The sequence below is a fragment of the Gossypium hirsutum genome, chromosome A01 (assembly GCF_007990345.1).
Source record: "Gossypium hirsutum isolate 1008001.06 chromosome A01, Gossypium_hirsutum_v2.1, whole genome shotgun sequence".
NCBI classification, from domain to species: domain Eukaryota; kingdom Viridiplantae; phylum Streptophyta; class Magnoliopsida; order Malvales; family Malvaceae; genus Gossypium; species Gossypium hirsutum.
Window position 1 is genome coordinate 30,353,274 of NC_053424.1, and position 26,320 is coordinate 30,379,593.

Sequence of the window (26,320 nt, forward strand, 5' to 3'; positions counted from 1 at the left end):
AAACTCATCAAAATGTAGTAGCATCAAGTTAACTGGAAAATAGTAAACCCGAGTCATTAAAGGACAATTCTTGCAAACTTTGTCAACTAAAACATACTTGCCTAAGGGGTTCGATACTTTAATCATAAACTCAGTAATTTCAACAGGCAATTTCTTACTAGACACTAAATTACAACCATATGAATGTTTTGATCTAGGATCAATTAAAGCAATCACATTAGTGTCATAAAGAGAAAATGTACCAGTAATAACATCAGAGGATGATGCCTCTTCGCGAGCATGAATAGTGTAGGCTCTAGCAGGTGCTCTGGCCACGGATCTCACAGCTGAGTCATTTGTCACTCCTTTTCCACTCGACACATTTCCCACATTCCTCGGTAGTCTCCCTCTCACAGTCATGTTGCTTGGTCTTGCATTTCAAAATTTATCATTCTCGGACAACTCTGGACAATCTCGAATAAAGTGATCTGGGAACCACATTTGAAACAAGCTTTACAACTCTTATTCCAACAGTTTCCAAAATATTTCCTCCCACACTGTTGACACTCGGGTTTATTATTTCTCATATTGCCAACGCTTGAGATGGAAGTAACTTGAGTTTTAGGACTCACATGTAGATTTCACGATCTTTATTCTGATATCCCACTAAAGCATATGATCGACTATACGAATATTAAGATTTTTTTTATGAAAAATGATAAGGTTTACTCGTTGACCTCTTTCTCAAATCTCTAGTTTCTGAATCGGCTTTCTTCTTTTCTTTACTAAGTTCTTCGGCTTTGCAAGCTTTATCAACCAAAACAACCGTTAACAAACCACTTGCACATGATTTCTTCAGTAGAAACATACTCTCGAGCATATTTACTCAACTGCACAAATTCTCTCTCGTACTCAGTTACGGTCAAACGACCCTATTTCAATTCTAAAAACTCTTTGTGCTTTTGATCCAGAAACTGTTGGCTTATATATTTCTTCCTGAACTTGATCTAAAAGAATTCCCAGGTGACCCGCTCTCTAGGTACCATAGATACTAGAGTATTCCGCCACTGGTATGCAATGCCCCTCAGAAGTGATACATCACATTTTAAACACTCAGCCAGTGTGAAATTAAGCTCATCAAGCACTCGAATTGTATTTTCAAGCTAAAACTCATCTCTCTCAGGTCATCATCAACAGTAGCTCTGAACTCTTCAGCCTCGTACTTTCTAATTCTATCAACAGGTGGCTTATTCAATTGAAGAGGTTCTAAACCTTAAGGAGCTACTGGAACCGGTTAGGGAACAGAAAGGGGTGGAAGTTGTTGAGCAGTCGGGTTCATTCAGATATATTGTGTGAGCCACTCATTCATCATTTGGAAAATAGCTTCTTTGGCCTCTCCTCCGTGACTACTCAACACAAGTCTAGAATCAGATGGTGCTGTCCCTTGAGTGGGAGCTAGCACATTACTTTCAACCTCATCAGCTATAGCTCGATTGGGATCCATTTACTCTATGAAATTACATTTTAAAATGTCAGGAGTCATCACTCTATCACAGTTTATATATGTAATATATATCTAGACTCTCACATACGCTACATTAGTCCTAGAATCGACTAGACCGTAGTTCTGATACCAATAAATGTAACACCCCTCACCTATATTCAACACCATAATAGGGTTACGGAGTATTACTAGACTTATAAAACAATTAAACATTTACTATGCATACATTTCCACATTTCATATAATAATCATTCAATCTCAATCGATATGTCCCTAATACGAGCCTACGAGGCCCTAAACATGCACTTAGGTTGGTTCGAGAGTAAACTGATATCTCAGGAAAATTTTTCAACACTTAGAAAATTTTTGCATAAAACAAGGGACACACGCCCGGTGGTCCAGCCGTGTCTCTCACACGGCCAACAGACAAGCCCGTGTCACGGGCTGTGTGGACATTCGAAATGGGAGCACATGACCATGTCCCATCCCGTGTCCAACCCCGTGTAACTCTCTGACTTGGTTCACACGGCCAACACATACACACCTATGTGGCTAGCCCGTGTGGCCTAAAAATTTCCATAAATGCCCGTATGACAGGCAGTGTGCTAGGCCATGCCAAACCTGTAGGGTATATTGACATATGCCACATGGCCAAGTCACGCACCCGTGTGTGTGGCCACGTGGAACATACTGACTTGGTTACAAATTCAACACTAGGGGACACCCGACCGTGTGTCACACATGGCTGAGACAGATGCTCGTGTTTCTGCCCATGTGGACACAAATAGGTTATTTACCAAGCCAATTTGCCACCCAAATTTGTGCATACCTATATTAAACCAATTGGTACCAATACAAGGCATAAATAAGCATTCAATTTGCTTCAACCAAGCATCATTTATTCCATTTCAATACCAACAATTACAAGACTCACCATACCACAATATGCAATTCAAATACATATCAAAATTTACGCTTTTCATTCATCAATTACTAATTACTAATTACTAATTCATCAACCATTTGATATTCACCATATCTATTTTCAAGAAGCACCAAATACCATCATAACTAGCATTTATAAGGCAATTACTAAACTCAAACAGAAGTCATTTGCACACTTATATACATCATCAAATTCACCATAATAAGCCAACTCACATGGCTATATATACATACCAAACCTAATATTTACAAGCCAACACAAATGGCCCAAAATATATATACCAAAAAGACCAAGTCCCTATACATGCCATATACTTAAAATACCAAAGTTCATAGGTACCAAGTGATAGGTAGATAGTGTGAAGCAGACTCTGACGATCTCCGAATCCGAGCTACCTTTGAATTCACTATAAAACATAGAAAGAAATAAACAAAGTAAGCTTTATAGCTTAGTAAGCTAGTATGAAATAAACTCGATATGATCATAAACACATAATTCAAAAATTAATTATAAGTACATGAATTCACATCAACTAACAAACCTTTCAATTACTCTTTCACAAAACTATGTACTTTCTTCACCAATTCTTCAATTCTAAGCCAATATGGTTTACGCGCATACTTATACTATCTCTTTCCAATCACATTCTCATCCACATCATTCATTAACCCGTTGAACCATTCGGAATAGAAGTCAGATACTTAGGAGTCTCGTACACTAAGTAACTATGCCATGGTCTGAAGCCAAATCAATGTAACTTATATCTGAAATACTGATATCATGGCTTGAAGCTAAATCAGTCAATATTCATGGCTCGAAGCCAAATCGGTATAACTCACACCCGAAGTGCTAATATCATGGCCCGAAGCCAATTCAATGTATCCCCTAACATCATTCATTAATCGAGTCATTGTCGAGCTTATCCGAAGTCTCGTATTCACAACTTATAGAGTATTAAAGCATTTAAAATACACTTATAATGAAATTTATCACATACGAACTTACCTCGACTGTGAAAATGACGAAATAAGTAGATTAGTCGATAACTTTAGTTTTCCCCCAATCTAGATCCTAATTCTGCTTTTCTTGATCTAAATATATTCAAAATTAATTTATTTAATAATCTCTCTATTTAATTTAATCCAAAACACACATTTAAGCACATTTACATATTTGCCCCCAATGTCTCACCACTTTTACAATTTGGTCTTTATTTCATAAAATCACAAATTAATGAAATTCAAAATAAACCCGTGCTAGCCGAATTACTATAATGCCCCTAGAAGCCCACATTTTTCAACTTTTCACACATTTAACCACACATTTTCACATTTCACAAAAAACCCTATTTTGCATTTTTACTCAAAATCACTTTACAAAATAGGTAAATCTAGCAACAGGATTTCATATTTCATCATCAAACATCAAAGAAAACATATTTTCATCGATGGTAACTTTCAAAATCTTTAACAGTTTTGCAAAATAGTCCTTGGGCTAGCTAAAACTAGTTGCAACGATCATAAAAACATAGAAATAATTAAAAACAAAACAAAAACGGACTTACAATTGAGCTTGGAAGCTTAGCTGAATGAAAACCCTAAGAATAGTGTATTTTTCTCTTGAATTTTGGTGATGGAAGATGAATAAAGATGGAGAAATGTTTTGTTTTTATTTGATTATTCTTTATTAACTAATTTACTATTTTAACCTTGAATATTAACTATCAAAATCACTTAATATAAACCCATAATTGTCCACTCACAATTGAAATGGTCTAATTACCATTTAAGGACCTTAACTTTAAGGTTCCATAGCTATTACACACTTTTAGCTAATAGAACACAAGTTTTACACTTTACGCGATTTAGTCATTTTTATATAATTAAGCACTCAAATGATAAAATTTCTTAATGAAAATTTCACACAACCATACTTTTATGCTGTGGACATTAAAATAATAAAATAATTATTTTACCTTCAGATTTGTGGTCCCAAAACCACTGTTTCAATTTCACTAAAAACGAGCTGTTACAAAGCCTGTTAAAGAGCCCTTGGTCGGCCACTTGGAGAGCCATCAGCAAAGGAGCAAAGCGAAGAAGTGAAGGAGCCTCGTCGATCAGAGTCTGAGGTGACAACCACTCTGATTTAGGTTTAATCTTTCTTTTCTTTAATTTAATCTAAAAATGTCTGCTATGTGTTCTTTGTTCTTGTTATAGCAATGTTAGCATAATTTTATTTAAGCTAGGATGATTGATTTGATTAAATAATATCTATTTGATTCATACTTGATTAAATAATATCTATTTGATTCATACTTATAATGTTTGCGCCTCAATTGATCATGTTTCCAATTAAAATCAAGTCTGTATTTCGTTCATACGTGATTGAAATGCACCTGAATTAGCTAAGTGATCCTAACCAGACGACAACTAGTGGACGCATAATTGATATGTGCATGCTCAATTCAAATCCTAACCCGATTAAATTGCAAGTTACATAATAACTCTAACCAAGCTACGTTATCTGCATAGTTTTTAGATTTGTGTGATTAAACTGTTTCAAACCTAACACGTCCCTGTTACCTCACACGAATGCTAAAAAACCCTTAGTAAATAAGGATTAGTAAAATGTGTATTTACTAAGTAAAGGATTCCAAAAGGACCTAATATGGTTTCCAAACTCAGGAAAGATCGAGTTGCCATGGAATGGTTTTTCGAATGTTATTAAGCATGTTGATAATAAATTGAAGAACCACCTAAACTCAAACTAAAGGTACTTCCTTCCTATTTGAAATACGTTTATTTAGGTGACTGTTCCACTTTGCCTATGATTATTTCAGTAGAACTGATGAAGGATCAAGAGGAGTAACTAATTGTTGTTCTAAAGAAATTTAAGAAAGCAATTGGTAAGACCATAGTTGATATTCAAGGTAGAAGCCCTTCTTTTTGGATACATAAAATTATTTTAGAAGAAGGTGAATGATCTCAAATTGATGGGCAAAGCAAGTTCAATCCTATTATGAAAGAAGTTGTAAGAAAGAAAGTGATCAAATGGTTAGATGCATGAATCATCTATCCTATTTTAGATAATTCGTGGGTAAGTCCGGTGCAGTGTGTGCCAAAGAAAGTTGGAATCACGATTGTTGAAAATGAGCGTAACGAGTTGATTCCAACGATAACTGTTACTATTTGGAGAACTTTTATTGATTACCGAAAATTGAATAAAGCCACTTGGAAGGACCATTTTTCGTTGCCTTTTATGGATCAGATGTTAAATCGACTAGCAGGTAATGAATTCTATTATTTTTTTGATGGCTATTCAAGATATAACCAAATAGTTGTAGCTTCAGAAGACCAACATAAAACAACCTTTACTTGTACATATGATACGTTTGCTTTTAGGCGAATGCCTTTTAGTTTATGCAATGCATGTAACAGCCCATTTTTTAGTGAAATCGAAATAGTAGTTTTGGAACCACAAATTCAATCTAAAAATAAGGTTTATTTTTATTTCATTATATGGTCTGTATTATAATAGGCATGTCACGTGAAAATGTTGATACGCAAATTTTATTGATTAAGTGTTTAATTACGAGAATGACTAAATCACATAAAATGAAAAAGTTGAATTCTAGTAGCTATAAGGATCAAATAACTATGGAAATCAAATCTAGAGGTCCTTATATGGTAATTAGGCCATCAAGAAAAGTATGTAGATTTTTCTTGGTGACTCATCCATGGAAATATAGAAAAAGGGCAAGGACTAAATTGGAAATAGTAAAATACTTAATTAATTAAAAGATGAAAAGAAAACATATCATCTTATTTTCATCATCTTCAATCTAAAAACACATGGAAACCCTAGGTGAGAGAAAAGAAACTTTCAAGGCCTAATTGGGTAAGTTTCCTTGTCTCGTTTTTAGTAATTTTGATATTTTTGAAACCGGGATAGCTTAATTTCTCTATTTGAGTGACTAATTTGAAAAGTTATCAAGGAATGAAAAATGGGTCATGGATATATATGCTGGAAATTAGAAATTTATGGTAGAAAATAAAAGATTATTGATAGATAAACAACTTTTACAAAGTGATTTTTTGATGAAAACATGATTTAGCGATTAAAATAAAAAGTTGTAAAATTTGATGAAAAATTCTGAAATTTTATGAATACATGTCCTGTAAAATTTATAATAGGGCTTTGGTTAGGCTTGGAATAGGGAGTAATTTGCACAAGTTTCATTTTCCACACCTAGGGACAAAATCAAAATTTATGAAAAAGTTAGGGGTAAAATGGTAATTTTTCCTAAGACATAAATTGAGTCCATTTAAAAATGAAACGTGTGAAATTGATGGTTAAATTTATTTATATAGATCTGGACAACACTAATTCGAGGTTATATTGAGGAAAAGAAAAGGTTTCGGATTAGTAGACCTTTTACGTGAGCAAGTGTCGAGGTAAGTTCGTATAACTTAACCGAACTTGTAAATATGTTAAATTGAATGTTGTGTTTGTATGTAATGTGACTTATATTGATATGATTTATTTGATTTTTATGACGAATGTTTGAATACATGCTTGAAATGATGATAAAGGGGTAAGTTGTAACACCCCAAACCCGACTTGGACGTTATGGCCGAATTTGGCAATGTCACATTGAAGTGTTTTTCATAAAGCATGAGATTGTTTACAAAGCCCAATCTTTATTAAGCCTCTTTGTGTGATCTAAAATATGATTTTAAAACTTGTGTTGCTATCAAAATTATTTACTTTAAAACGCTATTATTTTCAAAATCTCGGTTGTAGCGGAAGCTTTTTAAAACAGTTGCGTACTACCGTTTACTTGTAAAACGTTGTTTTATTACAGTAGCTCTTAAAATTGTTTACGTATTCGTGGTATTTTTGAAAAAAATTTATCTTTTGAAAACCCGTGTCCTCCTGCTAGAAGTTATAAATCAATATAAATAAAACCCCAAATTAAAACATTAAAAATTTAAAGAGGCCTTGTTACATAAAAATACCTAAATTAAACCACTTATAAATTAAAAGACAAATATGGGAGCATAAGCTGTTGTGTGCCACCTTCGAGTCCCTCGCAGCACCGATCCGCCTAAGGATTACCTGTGCAGATTCACAGAAGGGTGAGTTTACGAAAACTCAGTGTGTAATCTCCTAATAAATAGATAGTCAAACATACAGTGAACAAATACAGTCTGGGCCTAAGCCCTTTTTAGTAATAGTGACAATATCAGTTTGGGCTTTAGCCCATCTCAATACAGAAACAATCATGCGTTTGGGCGTTGGCCCATTACAGTAACAGTAAACAATGCAGCAACAGTAACAGTGCAGTAACAATAACAGTTCAGATATGCAATCAAAAATCCTACCCAACCAGCCTCTACACACCACTTCGTCCAGCCCTACACACCATGTGGGGATAAAATCAACCCACCCATCCCTACACACCAAAAATAGCACCAGTTGCGGCACTAAATCTGTACGAGGTAAGTCAAATTTCAATTACATGTTAATTGAATAAATTCTGTGTATATAAATTGTAATCTGTATTGGATGGCCTTGAGAGCCTGATGAATAGATTTTGAGTAAACTTGATAATATGCTGGTATTTGAAAAGTTTTGTATGCCTTTAAAAGAACGTTGGTATTGATCTGAATTATCGTGTAAGACCGTGTCTGGGACACAGGCATCGTATTGAAATTTACGTGTAAGAACATGTCCGGGACATCGGTATCGTATCTGATTTCGTACAAGACCCTGTCTGGGACAAAGGCATTAATACTAAATTACATGTAAGACCACGTCCGGGACATTGGCATTATACTCGTTTATGAGTATTTGTATCGTTTCTAAACCATTTGATGACAAAGTACGAGATATGGTAAGGAATATATGAAATGTATAATCTGTACAGGTACGTTTGTATCGTATTTAATTTCTAAATATGAAAGACTCTGTTTCTACTAAATAGCGAATGCGAAGTAGGTTCGAAATCATGGAAATGAATATGATATGAATACAAATAAACAAGCATGGTTAAGCTTATGAACTACACTGAGAAATAGCTATGAATTCTTATTGTTGATTGTACTATATATATGCTTTAGTAATTAGATCCATTGAATTTGGCTTACTAAGCTCTTGTAGCTTACTCTATGTGATTTCCGTGTGTTTTACAGTTATCGTAGCTACTGAAGGCTTGGGGATAGTCGAGGATAGTCGCCACACTATCGAACTCATTTTTGGTACTTTTGAAAGTGTAAATATTGTTAAGTATGGCATGTGTAGGCTAGAATGTCTATGTATTAAGTTTTGAATTGTATAAAAGTTATGCCATTTGAATTGGCTAGCAAATGATATGTTTGTGTATTGTTTTGGTGTATGTGGTAATGTGCCATGTTCTAATGAGTTTTGGTCATATTTGAGCATGGAATTGGTTGGAAATGTTGGTATAATTGTTGCATATTAATTCTTGTAGGTTTGTAACCATATGGGGTGGCAAATTGGCTTAAACCAAGCCTGCATTGTGCCACATGGCCAGGGAACACGGGCATGCCTTGTGGCCGTGTGAAAAAGTCAGTAGCTAGCTAAATTTTACACGGTCATGGCACACGATCGTGCCTATTGGCCGTGTTAAAAAGTCAGTATAGGACCTCTTTTTGGCACGGTTGAATCACATGGGTGTGGCTTATGCCCGTGTAAGTTACACGGACTAGTCACACGGGCATGTGGATTTGACAGCTTTGAAATATTTGATTAAGTTCTGAAAATTTCTGTTTGAGTTCGGTTTAATTCTAATCTTCCCTAAATGTATGTTTTAAGTCTCGTAGACTATATTAAAGGTTGAATTGTGAATGAATATTTATGTATTGATAATTTATGATATCAGTGATTCTGTATTGTTCTATAATGTTCTGTTTGTCAGGTAACGCCCCTTACCTATTCCAGTGACGGTTACGGGATAGGGGTGTTACAAAAATAGGCTTAGAGCCATCAGTGATTTGCAACAGAGCTGGCAATACAGTACACTTCCTCCAATCATATAAAAACCCACCCCTATGCAATGCATCATGCCACATGCCATGTCAAAACATAATATTATACATGTACTCAACACAGTTACAATAGCATGCTAAAATATCCACATATATCAAATAGGGGCAAAACAATCAATTTACCATGTAGGGGAAAAATAGTCATTTTGTCAGTTTAGAGGTTTAGGTATACTTACCGACCCAATAGCTGGTCCACAGTCGTCTCGGGCGACTCGTGCAACTTTAGCAGTCAAATAATGAAAATTGGCCCAAGGCCCATAATGCGGGCCCATGCGGGCTCACATGCCCGTGTGGCCCACATAGCCCAGAAATAGCCTTGGCCGTGTGGTTTACATAGTCTGGCTCAATAATCTCAACACATCCATATGGTTTACCCATATAGGGCCCACGAGCTCGTGGGGCCCACAAGCTCGTGGGGCCCACATAGCCCATTTTGGCCCAACGTAGCCCAAAATGACCTAAGCCCATGAATTCACTTATGGTGACCTCTACGATCAAATGCTGACGTTTATACATTCAGATTACCCAACAAGCGAGCGCACGCTCGTGTAGCGTCAATAGTAATATTTTTCAGCTTTTTCTGATCTACGTTTATAGTAGTGTGGTTACACACCTGTTTACAGAAAAACACGCACGTAGTCCTTGAGCATTCCAAGTCTTGATCCAATCCACAAACATTCAATTGGTCACGAGGTAATCAAATTAATACTACTCCTCTCCACACCACTTATCCAAAGATCAATTGCTGCATACCTTGTTTCGAACCCCCAAGCCTTTACATACTTAAACCGTTGATCAAGAATGATTTTCCCCCTTCTTCGGTTATTATCTGCATATCAACCAAATCTATTAACCTTGATCCTATTATTTGCACAACCGTTTGAACCAAGTTTAAACCACTTACCGAAACATAAACTGATTATAGAGAAAGGAAGTAATTGGTCTATCTCCACACAACACCCTACGCGACAGAGGCAGAGACTTAGCACAAACTGCCCCTAACAAATAACGGTAGTAACGAATACACTAGATGGAAACTATTAACTCGGCAGAAAGAGAAGAAAGTAGAGGATAACTACAAACAGATTTGATTGAGTGCAAAGAGAGATTAGACCGCTACAATATCAGTGAATAACCCTTCACTTCTCAAAAAGTTCCAGTAACCAAAAGAACTCAATCTATAAGAAAGGGTGAAAAAGATTCGGTAATGAAAATAAGGAGAGAGTCAGCTACCAAAGAAGGTGATATTTGGCTTTACAATGTTAGAAGGGAAACTTGGTAATAGCCAAAAGAAGAGAAGGAGACCATGGAAAGAGTCAACAGAAGCCAAGGATTAAAAGCCGACAGAATTGGGAATGGGGAGAAAGAAGTATTTGACCAAAACAAAAAGGCCAAGGGAGCACTCTTAACAATATTCGACCAAAATAGAGGGGTAGAAGAGAGAAAAGAGAATCAATTTGACAGAAAGTTTGTAGGGAAAAATAAACCCGAATGATACTCGAAATAAGCAAAAAATGAAAGCACTCCCTAGCACAATAGGTCACAAAGAAAGAGAAATGACCGAAATGAGATGAAGAGAAAAAAACCAAAATGAGATGAAACCAAAACTCGAAATAGAGTTCTCAAACTTACCCCCAAAACCAAAATTCCTGAGAGCCACCAGTTCAAAAATCGACTCCCTCTCCCACTCCTATCCAATTTCAAATTTGGTAACATGCAAATCCCACATTCGGCATGCTACTCCCTCTCTCGTCAACCTCCATTGATTTCCTCCTAAAATCTTTCCTGAAATCCCTCAATCGATCTCAACTACTTAGTTCAAACTCCACTCCAACACCCATTACTCAGACTTTTAATGAAACACAAACTCTAGCCGTCCAGCACTGCAAAATTTTAATCCCTTCGCGGATGCAAGGAATCAAACCTTAGACCACAGGTGTAGATGACACGCCACTTATCCCCTAGACTAGTAGGCATTTTCTGTCATGTTTTACCCATATTTAATTAAAAGCCTACTGCCTAAAAGCAGTGCTTATTCCTTTAAAAATTGATTTTTTACACTTGCTCAGGCTTGAACCCAAGACTTCTCAGACACTTCCCAGAGCACTTAACCACAGGAGCAGCCATGCATTTGTGTCCCTTTCTTACACAACTAAATATTTATGTGCAGCCTCTCGGCTGTTCCCATGCTCAAGACCTAATACTTCTAGGCCCAAAATTCGGGGCGTTACATAAGTCCTAATTGAATACTGAATTTCGATGATTATATGTGCTTTGTCGAAACTAATAAGGTCCTGCATTTGTTGCGGACGAGATTTATAATACCATTGACCTTGTTATAGAAAGGATTTAGCCCAGACGGGTAATCCTGATATAATACCTCTCGAGTATACGTTATGATTAGGGTTTAGCCTGTATTGGTAATCCTTATCGAGCTCATCTGAGCTTACGTTATATAAAAGATTTAGCCTAGACTAGTAATCCTGTTATATGATATGTGGCTCGAGAGAGTGTTTCTTGGTTAAGTGCCCTAATAGGTACCCTTGAATAAGAAATTGACGGATTATTGAATCATACACTTTAAGTGTACTACTTAAGCATCCATCGGAATTCAATGATTCAATGGATATAAAACTCTTGAAATGGTATGAAAATCTTGAGATGAAATGATAATGACTTGAAAGAATATTTCTTGATGAGCTCATGTATGTGACTTGATTTATATGAAGATTTTGGTGACTAACATGTTTGATTAAATGTATGTGTTTAGGCAATTTATCCAAATGGATGGAAAACATGATATTGTATGCTTAGATTTAATAAACGGGATTGGTAAGTTTAGTTTTCGTTATATGAACTTACTAAGCATGTAGTGCTTACTCCATTTTATTTTTCCCCTATTTTATAGTGCTCGAAAGCTCATAAAAGTTGGAGATCACTGGAGCATTGTCACACTATCAACTAGTCCTTTTGGGTATAATTAGTAAAAGTCATTTTAGTATAATTGCATGTATAAGACAACTTGGCCAATAGTGGCCTGAAATGTAACACCACAAACTCTGCATCGATGTTACAGCTGAATCTGTGATGTTACATTGGTGTGTTATTCCATAACTCAAATTGATGTGAAACCATTCTTCTTAAAAGTTCCTTTGGGTTGATTAAAGCTTAGGATGTCTTTTCATAAGGAAAGCTCAAATTGTTTTTAGAAAATCAATATTAGGTTGTCATTGAACTTCTTTAAACAATAGTTGTTTCGAAAACCCTTATATTGCGTTGCGAAAACGTGGTGCTTGTAGTAAATTATTAGTTTATAACCTTTTTAATTTTAAAACCCGAGACCTACTACTAACAGGTAATAATAATAAAAAAATCAAGTAAATAAAACCCCAAATTAAATGAAAAATTAAAACGGCCTTATTACACATTAAAACCCCAAAATAAAACTTTAATTATAGTATAAAAGAAATAACTACGTTGAGTAGCCACCTTTAAGTCCTCCGTCACCTCGATCCGTCTAAGCCTGGGAATTTTCTGCACAGATAATAGATGGGTGAGTTTACGAAAACTCAGTGTGTGAAATCCCAAAAAGCAAACAATCAGAGTAAGCGCAGTCCGGGCCTAAGCCCTATCGATTTTAGTTGGGGGCCTTAGCCTCTATTTTTAGTAACAGTAGCAGTTTGGGCCTTAACCTATTTCACATCCAATAAAAACCATTAATTCAAATCTCATAATTCACATCTTGTCATTATCAAAAGTCCTTGGGTGGTGAAATTTTCATTTCTACCCTTTTCACAATAAAAATAGATAATTTATAATTTAGTCCCTATACTTTCAAAAATTTTCAATTTGGTCCCCAAGTGTGATGTCTCAAAAATTTATTCTCATTGTTAGGATCGACCTGATTAAGCAACGAACAAGAAAAATATCAGAATAAATTAAAAAATTGAACACACAAATTTAACGTGGAAAAACCCCTCCAAAGAGGATAAAAAATCACGGGCAAAGATAATTTTACTATAATGGCAAAAGAACGAAGAGTACAAAAGATGGAGATAAAGACTAAACCCTGAAAACCTGAAAATAAAGAACCCTCAAAACGTAAACACAAAATTCTCTAAATGTGTTATGAGTTCTAATCTCTAATGGGTGTAATTTTCTAAGGTTGTAAAAGAGCCTATTTATAGGCTAAATTCATAGGTCAAATAATAATAAAATAATCTAAACTAATCAGTGTTTGATTGAAACATGTAAACAGAGTTTAACTCAAAGATTATTTTTCAAATTTGACAGAAAATCGAAGTCATATTTAACAAATCTCCACCTTGACTCATATTTCCACAACGCCATCTTTGCCAAAATCCACCACGAGCCTATTTTGAACTATGCAGGGAATTAACTAAGTCAAATTTGTTCTTAGAAACTAGAAGACTTCTAGCCTTCGACTTGTACACTGTCAAATCAAAACTAACCCGGGTCTGATTTTCACGAACACAGTGCCCTAACTTTTCAAAACCTGCATCCAAAAGGGAACCTCTCCTCAACAAAATGGTCATACCTTTTTCCCTCCTATAACCAAGTTGCCTCCGCTCCAAACGAATTGACTTTAACTCCGAAACGGACGAGGGACGTCCAATTTCACCGGTCACTGTAGAACCTTCCAGAATATAAAAACTGTCGGTTCTTTTACCTTTAACAAAACAAGAGCTCCATGAGATACTTTAATGTTGTTCGACTCGATGTTAATTCTGCATCCTTTCAAGTCTAAAATACTCAAGGAGATGAGATTCTTTCGTAAATCAGGTACATACCTGACATCTGAAAGTGTCCTAATCATCCCATCGTGCATCTTAATTTTAATAGTATCAATACCCATTACCTTAATAAATGAATCGTTTCTTATGCGCACAACTCCACCTTCAACCGAACTGTATGTGGAGAACCATTCTCTATTGGGACACATGTGGAAAGAACATCTTGAATCTAGGATCCACTCAGACGTGAGCTTGGAGTTATCGCTTGTTGACACTAACAAGAAATCATCACCATTTTCATCAGCCAAATTAGCACCAGCTACATCTTCCTTGTTACTCTCAGCAGCTCTTTTATTTCGCAGTTTATAACAATCTGCTTTGACGTGACCTAACTTTTTACAATAGCGACACCTTTTGTCTCGTTTCTTTGATGCTACCAAAACAAAAGCTTGCCTATCTGTCTTGCTATCCAAATGAAGCTCATTGTCGAGTTTGTCTCTACTCAACAAATGACCCTTCACATCTTCGAACAAGAGTTTGTCTCTGCCACAAATCAGGGTCTCCCTGAAAGACTTGTATAAAGGAGGTAAAGAGCACAATAATAGCATAGCTTGACCTTCATCATCAATATGAACCTCAACGTTCTTTAAATCATTTAAAAGAGTAATGAATTGACTGATGTGATCTTTAAGAAGCTCACATTCGTTCATGTGAAACGCGAATAGACGTTGTTTCAACACTAAACGTTTAGCCAGAGACTTAGTCACGTAAAGCGTTCCTAACCTTTTCTACAAGACAAATGAGGCCTTCTCTATCAATACCTCCTGCAATATTGTATTCGCGAGGCACAACTGGATTGGAGACAAAGCCTTTTCATCAAGCTCCTCCCGTTTTATTTTATTTATATTCTCAGGCTTTTTCCCAATAACAACCTTTTTCAAACCGGATTGAACTAAAATTGCCATCATCTAAACTTGCCACAGATTGAAATTTGTCTCACCATCGAACTTCTCAATTTCAAACCTTGTTGTTGCCATCTCTGAATGAGCTGATCTATGAAAATTGAACTAGCTCTGATAGCACTTGTTAGGATCGACCCGATTAAGCAACGAACAAGAAAAATAGCAGAATAAATTAAGAAATTGAATACACAAATTTAACGTGGAAAAACCCCTCCAAAGAGGATAAAAAACCACGGGCAAAGATAATTTTACTATAATGGCAAAAGAACGAAGAGTACAAAAGATGGAGATAAAGACTAAACCTTGAAAACACGAAAATAAAGAACCCTCAAAACGTAAACACAAAATTCTCTAAATGTGTTATGAGTTCTAATCTCTAATAGGTGTATTTTTCTAAGGTTGTCAAAGAGCCTATTTATAGGCTAAATTCATAGGTCAAATAATAATAAAATAACCTAAACTAATCAGTGTTTGATTGAAACAAGTAAACAGAGTTTAACTGAAAGATTATTTTTCAAATTTGACCGAAAATAAGAGTTATATTTAACACTCACCAATCTAGCTCTAGCGGCACAATGGAAATCAAACCCAATTTTTAAGATTGATGGAGGGTTATTCGTTGTGTTACAAAAGTACTTTAAATACAACACTTTTGAAGTCAAAAGTGATTTTGAAAGCTTTTCTGTTTGGAAAAAGTACTTTTCGAGTCAAATAATGCTTTTAACCTTCATTTATAATTCAATGTATCTTATGAAATATTTATATTGGATATACAATAATTTTTCTATTAAAATTTATTTCAATTATATAACATTATATATTTAAATTTGTAATAATTATTTTTTGAATATTTGAAATATAGTTTATATATTCAAAATACATCTTACAAACAATTCATATTAATTGCTTAAAAAATATTTAAAATTTATATTTCATATATCAAATTATTAATAATATCATTTTTATATTTTTATTGAAACGTCATAATATTAATTAACATCATTTAAATGTATATTTCTCAAAATCACTTATTAGCAGCGATATACTTAACACTTAAATCTTAAACTAAAATTTTCAAAAGTAATAAAGAATTGACCCTAAATTTGAAGCATCAAGATCAAAATCTGAAATACCTCAGACCAAACTCTCTTTGGTCTTGTTACTATGACATAAAAAAAAATTAGCTTTGTCTTTCAAAATCAAGTTTAAAAGGCAATTGAAATGGATTTATTTATCAAAAATTCAGTTTAGAAAACTTTTGGATCGAAGTATCTTCAATCTTATCTCATTATAAAACAAATTTTAGATCAAGTCTAAACAAATCTTATCTCATTATAAAACCAATTTTAGATCAAGTCTAAACAATCATTGAAGTGAACCTTATTGATTCAAAATCAAGTCTCAAATATCTTTATATCCAAATCAAAATATATTTTCAAGTAATTATCTCTCCATACCTATTCTCAAGATAATAACTTTATGTCCTTTGTAATAGAATGCATTATCCAATATAAAGACTCGAGAGCCCTTAAATCGAAACTTAGTTGAAGAAAAGAACCAATAAATTTCTTTGTAGATCGTATAGAAACTGATGAAAATGGTGAATAGAAACAGTTTATTAAACGAGAGAATGAAGAAAACTGAGTAATACAACTTATAGATTAAAGTTCTCTGCCATGTACATATATATAGACCTTTTTTACTTAGTACTAGGCTAACTAACATAACTAACTACCTATTATTATATTTAAGAAAATGAGAGCAACATTTAAGAATATTCGTTAAAGAATATTCATATTCATTATCATATTTGTGATAAATATTTCCCAAGCAAGTTTGAACAATTGAGTGATGCATCAAGTATCGACAGACATATATACACATCACAAGTTCAATAGACATGTCTATTCTTCAAAAAATACAGATCTAACAGGTTAATTGACATGAACCCTTTCCCTCTCTTATCACTGATAAAGAAGGTCAATGGACTGCTTGACCTCTCTCTATCCATGTTATTGTAATACAAACGATTATATATGCAAGCGATGGAAGGTTTTAATCAACAAATGTTGATGTCATTCTTCACATACTTATGGCTCCGTCTTCCTCTGAGACTAATTTTTGTAAACGTTGTATTAATATATCGAAATCATCTTGGCTTCGGACCAGGCTGAGTCGAACATAGTTATCTTCTGAACCAAACACATTTCCTTTACGACCAATGATATTAGCTGCCTTGAGAACTGTATAACAGTCCTTATCTTCTTCCTTCTCGCATTTTACCCATGCATAAGCTGCCACAATAATCATAAGGCTAAACACATTCTGTATGGCTGCATAGCAATGGTAAGAAGGAGCAATTAAGGGCGAGAGACGTACCTGGAGAAGACTCTCTGACTTTATTGTAAAAAAAGCAGTATTGAGGAATAATTTTCTGAAGAGAGAAGCGGTTCGAAAAGGATAAGGTGGTGGCCAATCTTTCCCATCTGCTCTTCATTGTCTGGTATGCGAAGTCAAATATTTGGGCTCCCTCTTCTAGGATTGCTTTCAAAAGCTTAAATGCTCTTAACTGAGTATCTTTTGAAACACCTATGGAATTGACTTGCATGTGTAATACCATTTTGTTAAACACAGTTTCATCCTTTACCACTGCCCACCTGAGTAAAAAAAAAAAAGTTGTTAAGCTATATTAGCGACCATGAACATGAAAGTTTTGCCATTTTAGTTAATATTTACCCAAATCTGCTACCAGCATGACCAGTAAGTTTGGAAAGTGTAAACACCATGAGATCTTCATCAGCAGGAGCTGGAATTGGTGTAAAATGTGGCCAATAATAAGCACGGTCATAAATTGTTTTGACATTAGGGCCATGAAGAACAGCTTTGTTTAACAGTCCATCAGGATTGTTTGGTGAGGTTACAAACTCAATCACATTTGTACTAGCATCTGACTCTGATCTATTCCTCCATGTATGAGCATCTCCTTCATACTTGAACTTTTCGGAATTAAAATATTCAACTTGTTGTTTGTAGAGCTGTCAAAGTTGAGTTTGGGCACAAATCAACAATCATGAACGAAAAGTAGAATTAATGAACGTAGGTGGTGGGCGGGTGCGGAACAAACCGCGTAGTAAGGGACTGAAGCAACAACTCGTGTAGGTGAGTGGGAGGAGCTTGAATTTGCAAGAGACAATGCGTAAGCTGCGGCACTAAGGACTTGGGTTGAACCGGCACCGAAAACGATATATCTATCTTGTGTGACTGCATTCCCTACGAATGCGTGTAGTTTGCGGATGAGGCTTTCCAGATGTTGTGAGATGAGAGTGTTGTCATGAAAGTTATAGCTCATTCGATGCCACCCTGATACTACCAGTGCACTACTAGTTGAATGTTGCATCCAAAAGGGTTCCAGAAACAATGGATCTCCACTACATATGGTTCATCATAAACGTAAAATGTGTTATTTATAGATTATCACCTCTATGTCAACATTGGCTGACCTTTTATCTAGAACGTAAATTACGAAAATCTGCAGATCAAGTAATACGAGGAGTTGCAATGGAGAGCAATGCACACGCACAATGTTGTGAATATATATTGGAAATTTGTTCTGTAACTAGTATTACTGAATTTAAGCAATAAATAGCAATAACATAGACAAGATAACCTTAATATGCTAAAACTATTATGGAGGCCCGTATTAAGAGTAAGATTGTATTTTACTTCTCTCCTTAAAAATGGATAAATAAACTATTGTATATTAGATCAAAAAGTAAATTTATTTCTCTATTAAAATTTTCATCAATTTTTATTGTTAAAAACTAATCTCTAGACATCAGCATGAGGCACACATGACATGCCACGTGCTACTATCTGATTATTCTGTTAGTAATATCAATTAATTAATAATGTCAATTTTTAACAATAAAAATATATGAAAATTTTAACAGAAAGGACTAATTTGGTGTTTGATTTAACATACAGAGTTTAATTTACTCAATTTTTAATAAAAAATAAAATATAATTTAACTTTTAATACAATATCCTCTACCATAGTTTTACCACGTAATATAACAAGTCTAACCTAAAAGAAAGGTGAGTCTAATTGGGGTCATGAAATTTTTTGAAATTCTCATCATCGAGATCCTTGACCCCAAATGCTCCTTTTACTATTCAAGAAACAATAATATATTATATATTAATATTGCTATATTTTTATAGTTAGATTTATAATTAAATTTAAATAAAACCATATCTTTTATTAAAAGAAATATGAGTCTACATGAACAAGAAAATCTTGTCCAAATTTATGGCTCCATAGGATGAAATTAATTTTTTTAAATTAAATTATAATTTTTTTAAAAAGTGTAATTTTTTTATTACATTGACTTAAAATTATTGTTTTTAAAGGGGCAAAATTGTTTTATAAAATTTTGGGAGAGTATTGGATTTAACTTAAAGGCCCCATTTCTAAAAATGAAGTTGGTAAGAGTTGTGCGATTTTAGGTTTAGCTACTCTTAATAATTAGTAATTTAAGTTAGTCCCTTTTAGCCTCATAATGAAAGGAAAAAAATTCCTTGTTTGGCCTCTTTAAAAAAAATAATAATTGAATTTAAAATATTTCAATACAAAATTTTTAATTTTTCCTTTTAATTTCTTTTTAATTTTATTTTAATTTCACTAATCTAATGTTAACTTTTAACATGGAGTACAATCATGTAGGTGGGATGTGAATTTGATTGTTTCAGTTTTTCTATACTAAAAATTGAATAAATTGAATAAATTAAATTATTCATATAATTTGAATAAATTAAATCGATTCAGAGAACAAAATCAAATGAAACTGAATTGAGAATTTTCAGTTCAGCTCAGTTCAATTTTTTAGTTTTCAGCTTATATAGTATTACTTTTAAATTTATTTTGATTTCAAATTTATTATAAAAAATATTAAAAATTAAATCAAAAAATTTTAATGAACATGAAAAATGTTAATTTTCTTACATGACCAACATATGATTTTCATGTCTTGTACTATTTTTAATAGGTATATATCAATTTGAGTTTTTTATATATTAAATTTAAAAAATGAATGACATAAAAAATTTAAATTATCAATTTGAGTTTTAAATATTGATGGGTATTGAGTTTTAAATTTTAAAGGGTTTATGCTAATGTTTTTAAATAGGATCGTTGGTTGAATCGGTCGGGTCACAGATTTGCTGGTCAAATTAAAAATTTATTAAAAATTAAAAAAAATATCAATTCAATTGGTTCTGTAACATCCCGATTTAGGGTCTAGTCGGAACAGTGGTTTCGAGACCACATATCCGAAATAGAAATAGTTTTTTCATTAATATTATGAGGTCTAAAATAAGAATGTATGCTTGTGTGAAAGTTTCATGAAGAAATTCTATGCATAAAATGTCTAATTGAATTTTAGGGACCAAATTGAATAAAGTGCAAAACTTGCATTCTAGAAGCTTTAAGCATGAAATTGCTTTAGATTATGAATTATAAGGTCCTAATTAGCAATTTAACCAAGTTCTAAAAACTTGGACAAAAGTGGGAATGCATGGGTAAAATTTTAAAGAAAGGCCTTAAGGGCATTTTGGTCATTTGGCTAATTAAAGAATAAAAAGGGAAAAATCAAGCAAAAATGTTGTCCATCTTCTACATGGTGTGCCAAAAATTTAAGGGACTCCATAGCTAGGGTTTTCAACATTTCAAGCTTGATTGTAAATGCTCACTAGCCCCCTTTTTTATGTTCTTTATATTTTTAAGATCTTTGAAGCATGCTCTAGCCATTTCTACCCTTATTTTAAGCTAGGTTTCATGTTCAAAAACTTACCCATGTGCGACATGTTTGCATTTAGGTGTTTAATGGAGGAATATGAAGATTATGTATGATAAACATCTTTTGGCAAGTGGTTTTCTATGAAAACACATAAAAAGGACCAAGTTGCAAAAGATGTAAAAGTGGGTAGTAGAAAAGTGAAATAAAGGAAAATGTGGGCTATTATAAGCTAGGGTATAATTCGACTAAGCTTGGAAAATCAAGGGAATGTATGTATTTCATTATACGAGCCTAGAGACTAAAATGTAAAAATGTGTAAAGTTAGGGGTAAATAAGTAATTTTTCCATAGAGTAAGTTTCCGGGCTGAAATTGAAGAATGTGATGAATTAATAATTTAATCTAATGATATAGACTAGGAAAGACCAACTCCGGAAGTAGATCATGGAAAACAAAAAGTTTTGGAATAGTCGGAATCCAAACCTGAGACATCATTCAGGTAAGTTCGTGTAACCTAATTGGATGTTTATGCATGTTGGCTTTCTATTAAGCGTACGCTTCGATTAGGATTTAGCCTGGACTGGTAATCCTAGTTAACTGGATTTAGCCTGGACTAATAATCCAGATTAGACTCCGTAGGGTATTCTTTGTCATGTAAAGGATTTAGCCTGGACTGATAATTCGAAAAATCCCTTAGAGTACATGGAACAGCTAGAATTTAGCCTAGACTGGTAATTCTACTGTAAGAGATATGGCTCGAGAGTGTACTAGATAGGGTAGTACTGGATATGAATTGACGGTTAATAAAATAGTACACATAGAGCATACTCTATGATGAAATATCCATCGGGAATTCAAGGATTCACTGGATAAAATATTTGTACATTACATGAAAAATACGAATTTGAATATGTATATGATGTAATGAGCTCATCTATGGATCTTGAAAATTTATGTGACTAACTTGTCCATTGAGTGCATGTGTATAGGGGAAATTTTTATATATAGTTGATGGATAACATGGCTTATTGTGATTATGTGTTAAAATGACTGGTAAGTTTACTTTTCATTATACGAACTTACTAAGCGTGAAATGCTTACCCCTTTTTCTTTTTCCTATCTTATAGAGCTCTTAGACTCGTGACGGTTGGAAGATGATGGGAGTTTGATCACACTATCATTGATCTCGTTTTGGATATAAAAGAACTATTCATTTTGATATAATGACATGTATAGGGTAACTTATCTTTTGGTTATATGTGTCATTTAAATTAGCCAAGTGAAATGGCTCATGATGGTTGATGAATTATTTTGTATATGGCCATGAGATATGGCTCATACTTTACTATTGGATTGCAACCCTTATTAATCATGTATGCATGAAATGTGTTCATGTTGATGTGGTTGCTTGTGAGTGATGGATGTAAGGTATGGCATATTTATTTGGTGAATGGTCCATGATCAATGAGTATGGCCACAACAATGTATAAATGTGTAAAGTTGGAAAAAAGGATATAAAAACCTAGACGTTATGAATTGGTATGAAAAGATTAGGAAATGCTTGTAGAAATTGAGATAGTGCATTGAGGCATTAGGTGTATACTTTAACCATGGATTTGGATATTGGAATATTTCAAATATGGTTTGTTGTATGATGAGAACATGCATAAATGAGTTAGTCTCTAAAGGGTGGCAAAAAGGTTTGAAAAATAGCCTTGAAATTGTCCACACGAGTAGACACACAGGCGTGTGGTCTAGGCCGTATGTGACACACGGTCTGCCCCATGGGCGTGTGATTCGGCCGTGTGTCCCCTTCACCTAAATTTTATAAGTCAGAATTCCCAGTAGTAAACACACGGGCTAAGACGCGAGTGTGTCTTAGCCGTGTGAGAGACACGGCCTAACCACATGGGCGTGTACTCTAGCCGTGTAAAGTCTGCACCATTTTTATGAAAAATCATTTAATTTTATTTAGCCACAAGGCCTGGCCACACGGGCGTGTGACACAACCGTGTGACCATATTTTGGTGCTGACGTCACAGTCAGAGAGTTACACGTCCTGTGGACACGGGTGTGTCAAGAGCACACGGGCGTGTCCCCTAGTTACACGGGCGTGTGCCTCTATATTTAAGAAAATTTCCCAAATTTCTTTAAAGTTTTCGGTTGAGTCCCAAACTATTTCTGATCTATGTTTTGGACCTCGTAGGTCCATACAAGGGACGTCCCACATATGTTTGAATGACCTTTGATTTGAAAGAAATATTATAGCCCGGTTTTGCTTGAACAATTGTATGTATGTCCGATAATGCCTCATACTCTGTCCCGGCCTTGGGTACGGGTGAGGGGTGTTACAGGTTCGATTGATGGTTAAACTATTTTTTAGTCGGTTCAATTGGTTCGTACCAATTTTCAATCTAACTGTTCTAAAGCACCTTCCGGACTAGTACCCTGACCGGTTATCAGTCCAACCAATTATTCCAGTCTGGTTCAAGTAACATTGTTTTAAGCTTTTAAAAGTATTAAGTTTTAATGAATATTTGAGTTTAAGGTTTAAATTTGAGTTTGTGTATATAAATAGATTATAGATTTTTGATCTTATAAATTATGGTTTATTCAGTTTAAAATGTTATAACCGAAAACCATTTGAATAAACCAATTAAATGGAAAGATGGAATAAACGGTAAAATTTTAATTTTTTAATTTTATTTGATTTATTTTGATTTTTTCATTTTTTTTTTCAGACACCTACATGTAAGTTATCTGCTGATAGTTTAGAGGGGGAAGGTATCTGTTAGTGCCACAACTTGGGAATAATCTGCATATTCAGTCATCTGAATCCAAAGTGGATAGCCGAAGGAAAAGTATTTGTGGGGCCTAGTAAGTGGAACCCACTTGGTTCAAATGGATATAAACGTGAAAACCAATAATATTTATATTTATATATATACATACTTAAAGCGAGTTTTTTTATTAAAATAATATAAAAGCAAATTAAATACAAAAATGGTATTAGATGTAGATTACTTATAAAAATAAGTTGTTTTCTACGGTGTTATTGAGTGCTGCTAATTATTAGGCGATACTATCTTAAATTTTACACACTCATCTACCAATAATTAGTAGAGAAAAAAATATTTTTTTAAGTGATATTGCTAACATGTCAGGTGATACTTAAAAATACATGAGTATTCCCTTTAAATATAGAATAAATATCATAAGAGAAGAAAAAAATAATTTTTTAAGGTGGTGCTTCCAATGTGTCAGACAACACCGATTTGAATTTTTTTAAAAATAATTATTGTTGTAAAAGACTGAAAGTAACTTAAAAAATAATAAAAAAGAAAAAATTTATGAAACAATTATCCCCTGTAACATATATGTGTTATGGTATTCACCTCGATCCAAACTATCCGGTTCCATATCAACCTACAACCCGATTATGCTTCGTTGATATGTAGTTTGCGACCATATTGTCCGGCTGAATGGGTTTGCATCATCATGCATAGGAACCCCTATCCAAAAAACACGTGTTGACCTACATAGGACCTACCTAATCCTAGTACATCAAATCATAAAATCGTGACATATAAATAGAAAATTGACTTCCATAAAAAGGATACACAAAAAGACTCAACTATGAGCTATTTCAATCCGTTTCCATCGAGTTCTAGAATTTTTTTTTGTCTTTTTAAAGAACTAGTAATTGGAGAGAAATTCAAAGAATAATAATATAATTTAATGTCACAAGATGAGATTTTTTTTATATAACAACTTTTTTTTTCTATCAGTCTTTTTTTTTTAAATCATTAATATTATTGTAAAAAGAAAAAAGATTGTATAAAATTATGATTTTACATTATTTATATTCCCTTTCAATAGAATATTGACAAATCATACTTCATTTTCATAAATAATCTAGATCTAATATCAATTTCGTAATTAATTATTCTTTTTATATTATTTTGATAAAAAACCTCACTTAAATACAGATTCTTTAACCTCTAATTATGAGATGGTAAAACAAAACAATCATATATTTTTTCTTGTTTCGTCCATAAACTATGGCCGGGAGAAACAGAGAAATTCCATCTAATTTTATCACTTTTTTCCGAAATTAAGAAGACTTCATCATCATCCCAACTAAGGGTTTTTTTTTTGGGGGTCCCAAGTAATTTAAAGCTTAAGACTTCATCTCTATGGTAGGATTAGAGTTAGACATGATGTGATAAGAATATGAACCATAAATGAAAAGATTAAAACTTGACCGAAAAGCAGGAAAAATAGTGGTCATATCGTGGTTGCAAAGTGTTACCTATCAGCATCCGCTGTGCAGTGAGGTATGAAGTGAGAGCAGTTAGGGCCAGTGTAACATGTGTTGCATTCACAAACTGGTTCATTTCCATCACCAACTAAGCCATCCAGGTAAGCTCTTCCATGCCCTGAGCAAGCTATATCTGCCACTGCTTCAGCTTCAGCTGCAGCTTTTGAGCTCCAACTCAGGCTCCATTCACCACCCACATATATATTGATGATCATAAACAACAGATTGACAACTATAGAGGAAACCAGAGATGCCACATACACAGTCTTAACCATTTGTCTGGTTTCTTTTTCTTTTTCCCTATAGGAGACTCTTGGGAGGTGAAGGAAACAAAGTAATTAGTTTTAATTGTACAATGTTGACTTTTATATTTGGTGGAGTTTCTGTATATTGTCTAATGCTAATTATGTTTATACAATGACTTTTCCAATGGTCTAATTGGCTACCTCTTGAAAATCAAACAAATGATTCACAACAATTCATGTCCCACAGAATTTTCCCTTACCTTGTGAAAAAGTAAAATTATGATGTAATGATTTATTTCATTTTTACGGTTTAAAAAAAATATTTTAACACTCTTTTTAATTTTTTTACGTTTTTAAATTTACATTATTTTTTAAATTATTTTAAAATAATTTAAAATTTCAAAATTTGTTAATTTTACTGACATAATATCCGCGTATTTTCATATAAATGCCACATTAATAAATAATTTTTTAAAATTTAAAAATTCAAAAAATAAATTATAAAAATTATTTAAAAATAAAAAATTATTAAAAAGAATAAAACATGGCATACAGGGTCACATCTACGAAGTGAACTGTCATTAACTTTTTTATCTATTTTAAGGTGATCTGAGAAACAATATAAGTTTAAGGGTTAAAAAATATAAAAAAATTAAATAAATAGCTAAAATAATTTTTTTTAAGTTAGAAAATTGAATAAATCATTATATCTAAAATTAATAAATATGTGGACAAAAGGATCACTA

General features: G+C 33.7%; 1 protein-coding gene across 1 annotated transcript; it reads right to left on the minus strand.

Annotated features, from left to right (window-relative positions):
* Positions 1–16,982: 16,982 nt before the first annotated feature.
* On the minus strand, positions 16,983–25,705 carry LOC107916547 (tryptophan aminotransferase-related protein 4). Its single transcript, XM_016845821.2, has 5 exons — positions 25,321–25,705; positions 18,340–18,643; positions 17,952–18,250; positions 17,595–17,872; positions 16,983–17,509 (listed from the first exon to the last, which is right to left on the minus strand). Exons 1-5 carry the CDS (start codon positions 25,602–25,604, stop codon positions 17,298–17,300), a joined length of 1,377 nt encoding a protein of 458 aa, XP_016701310.1. The 5' UTR covers positions 25,605–25,705; the 3' UTR covers positions 16,983–17,297.
* Positions 25,706–26,320: the final 615 nt, after the last annotated feature.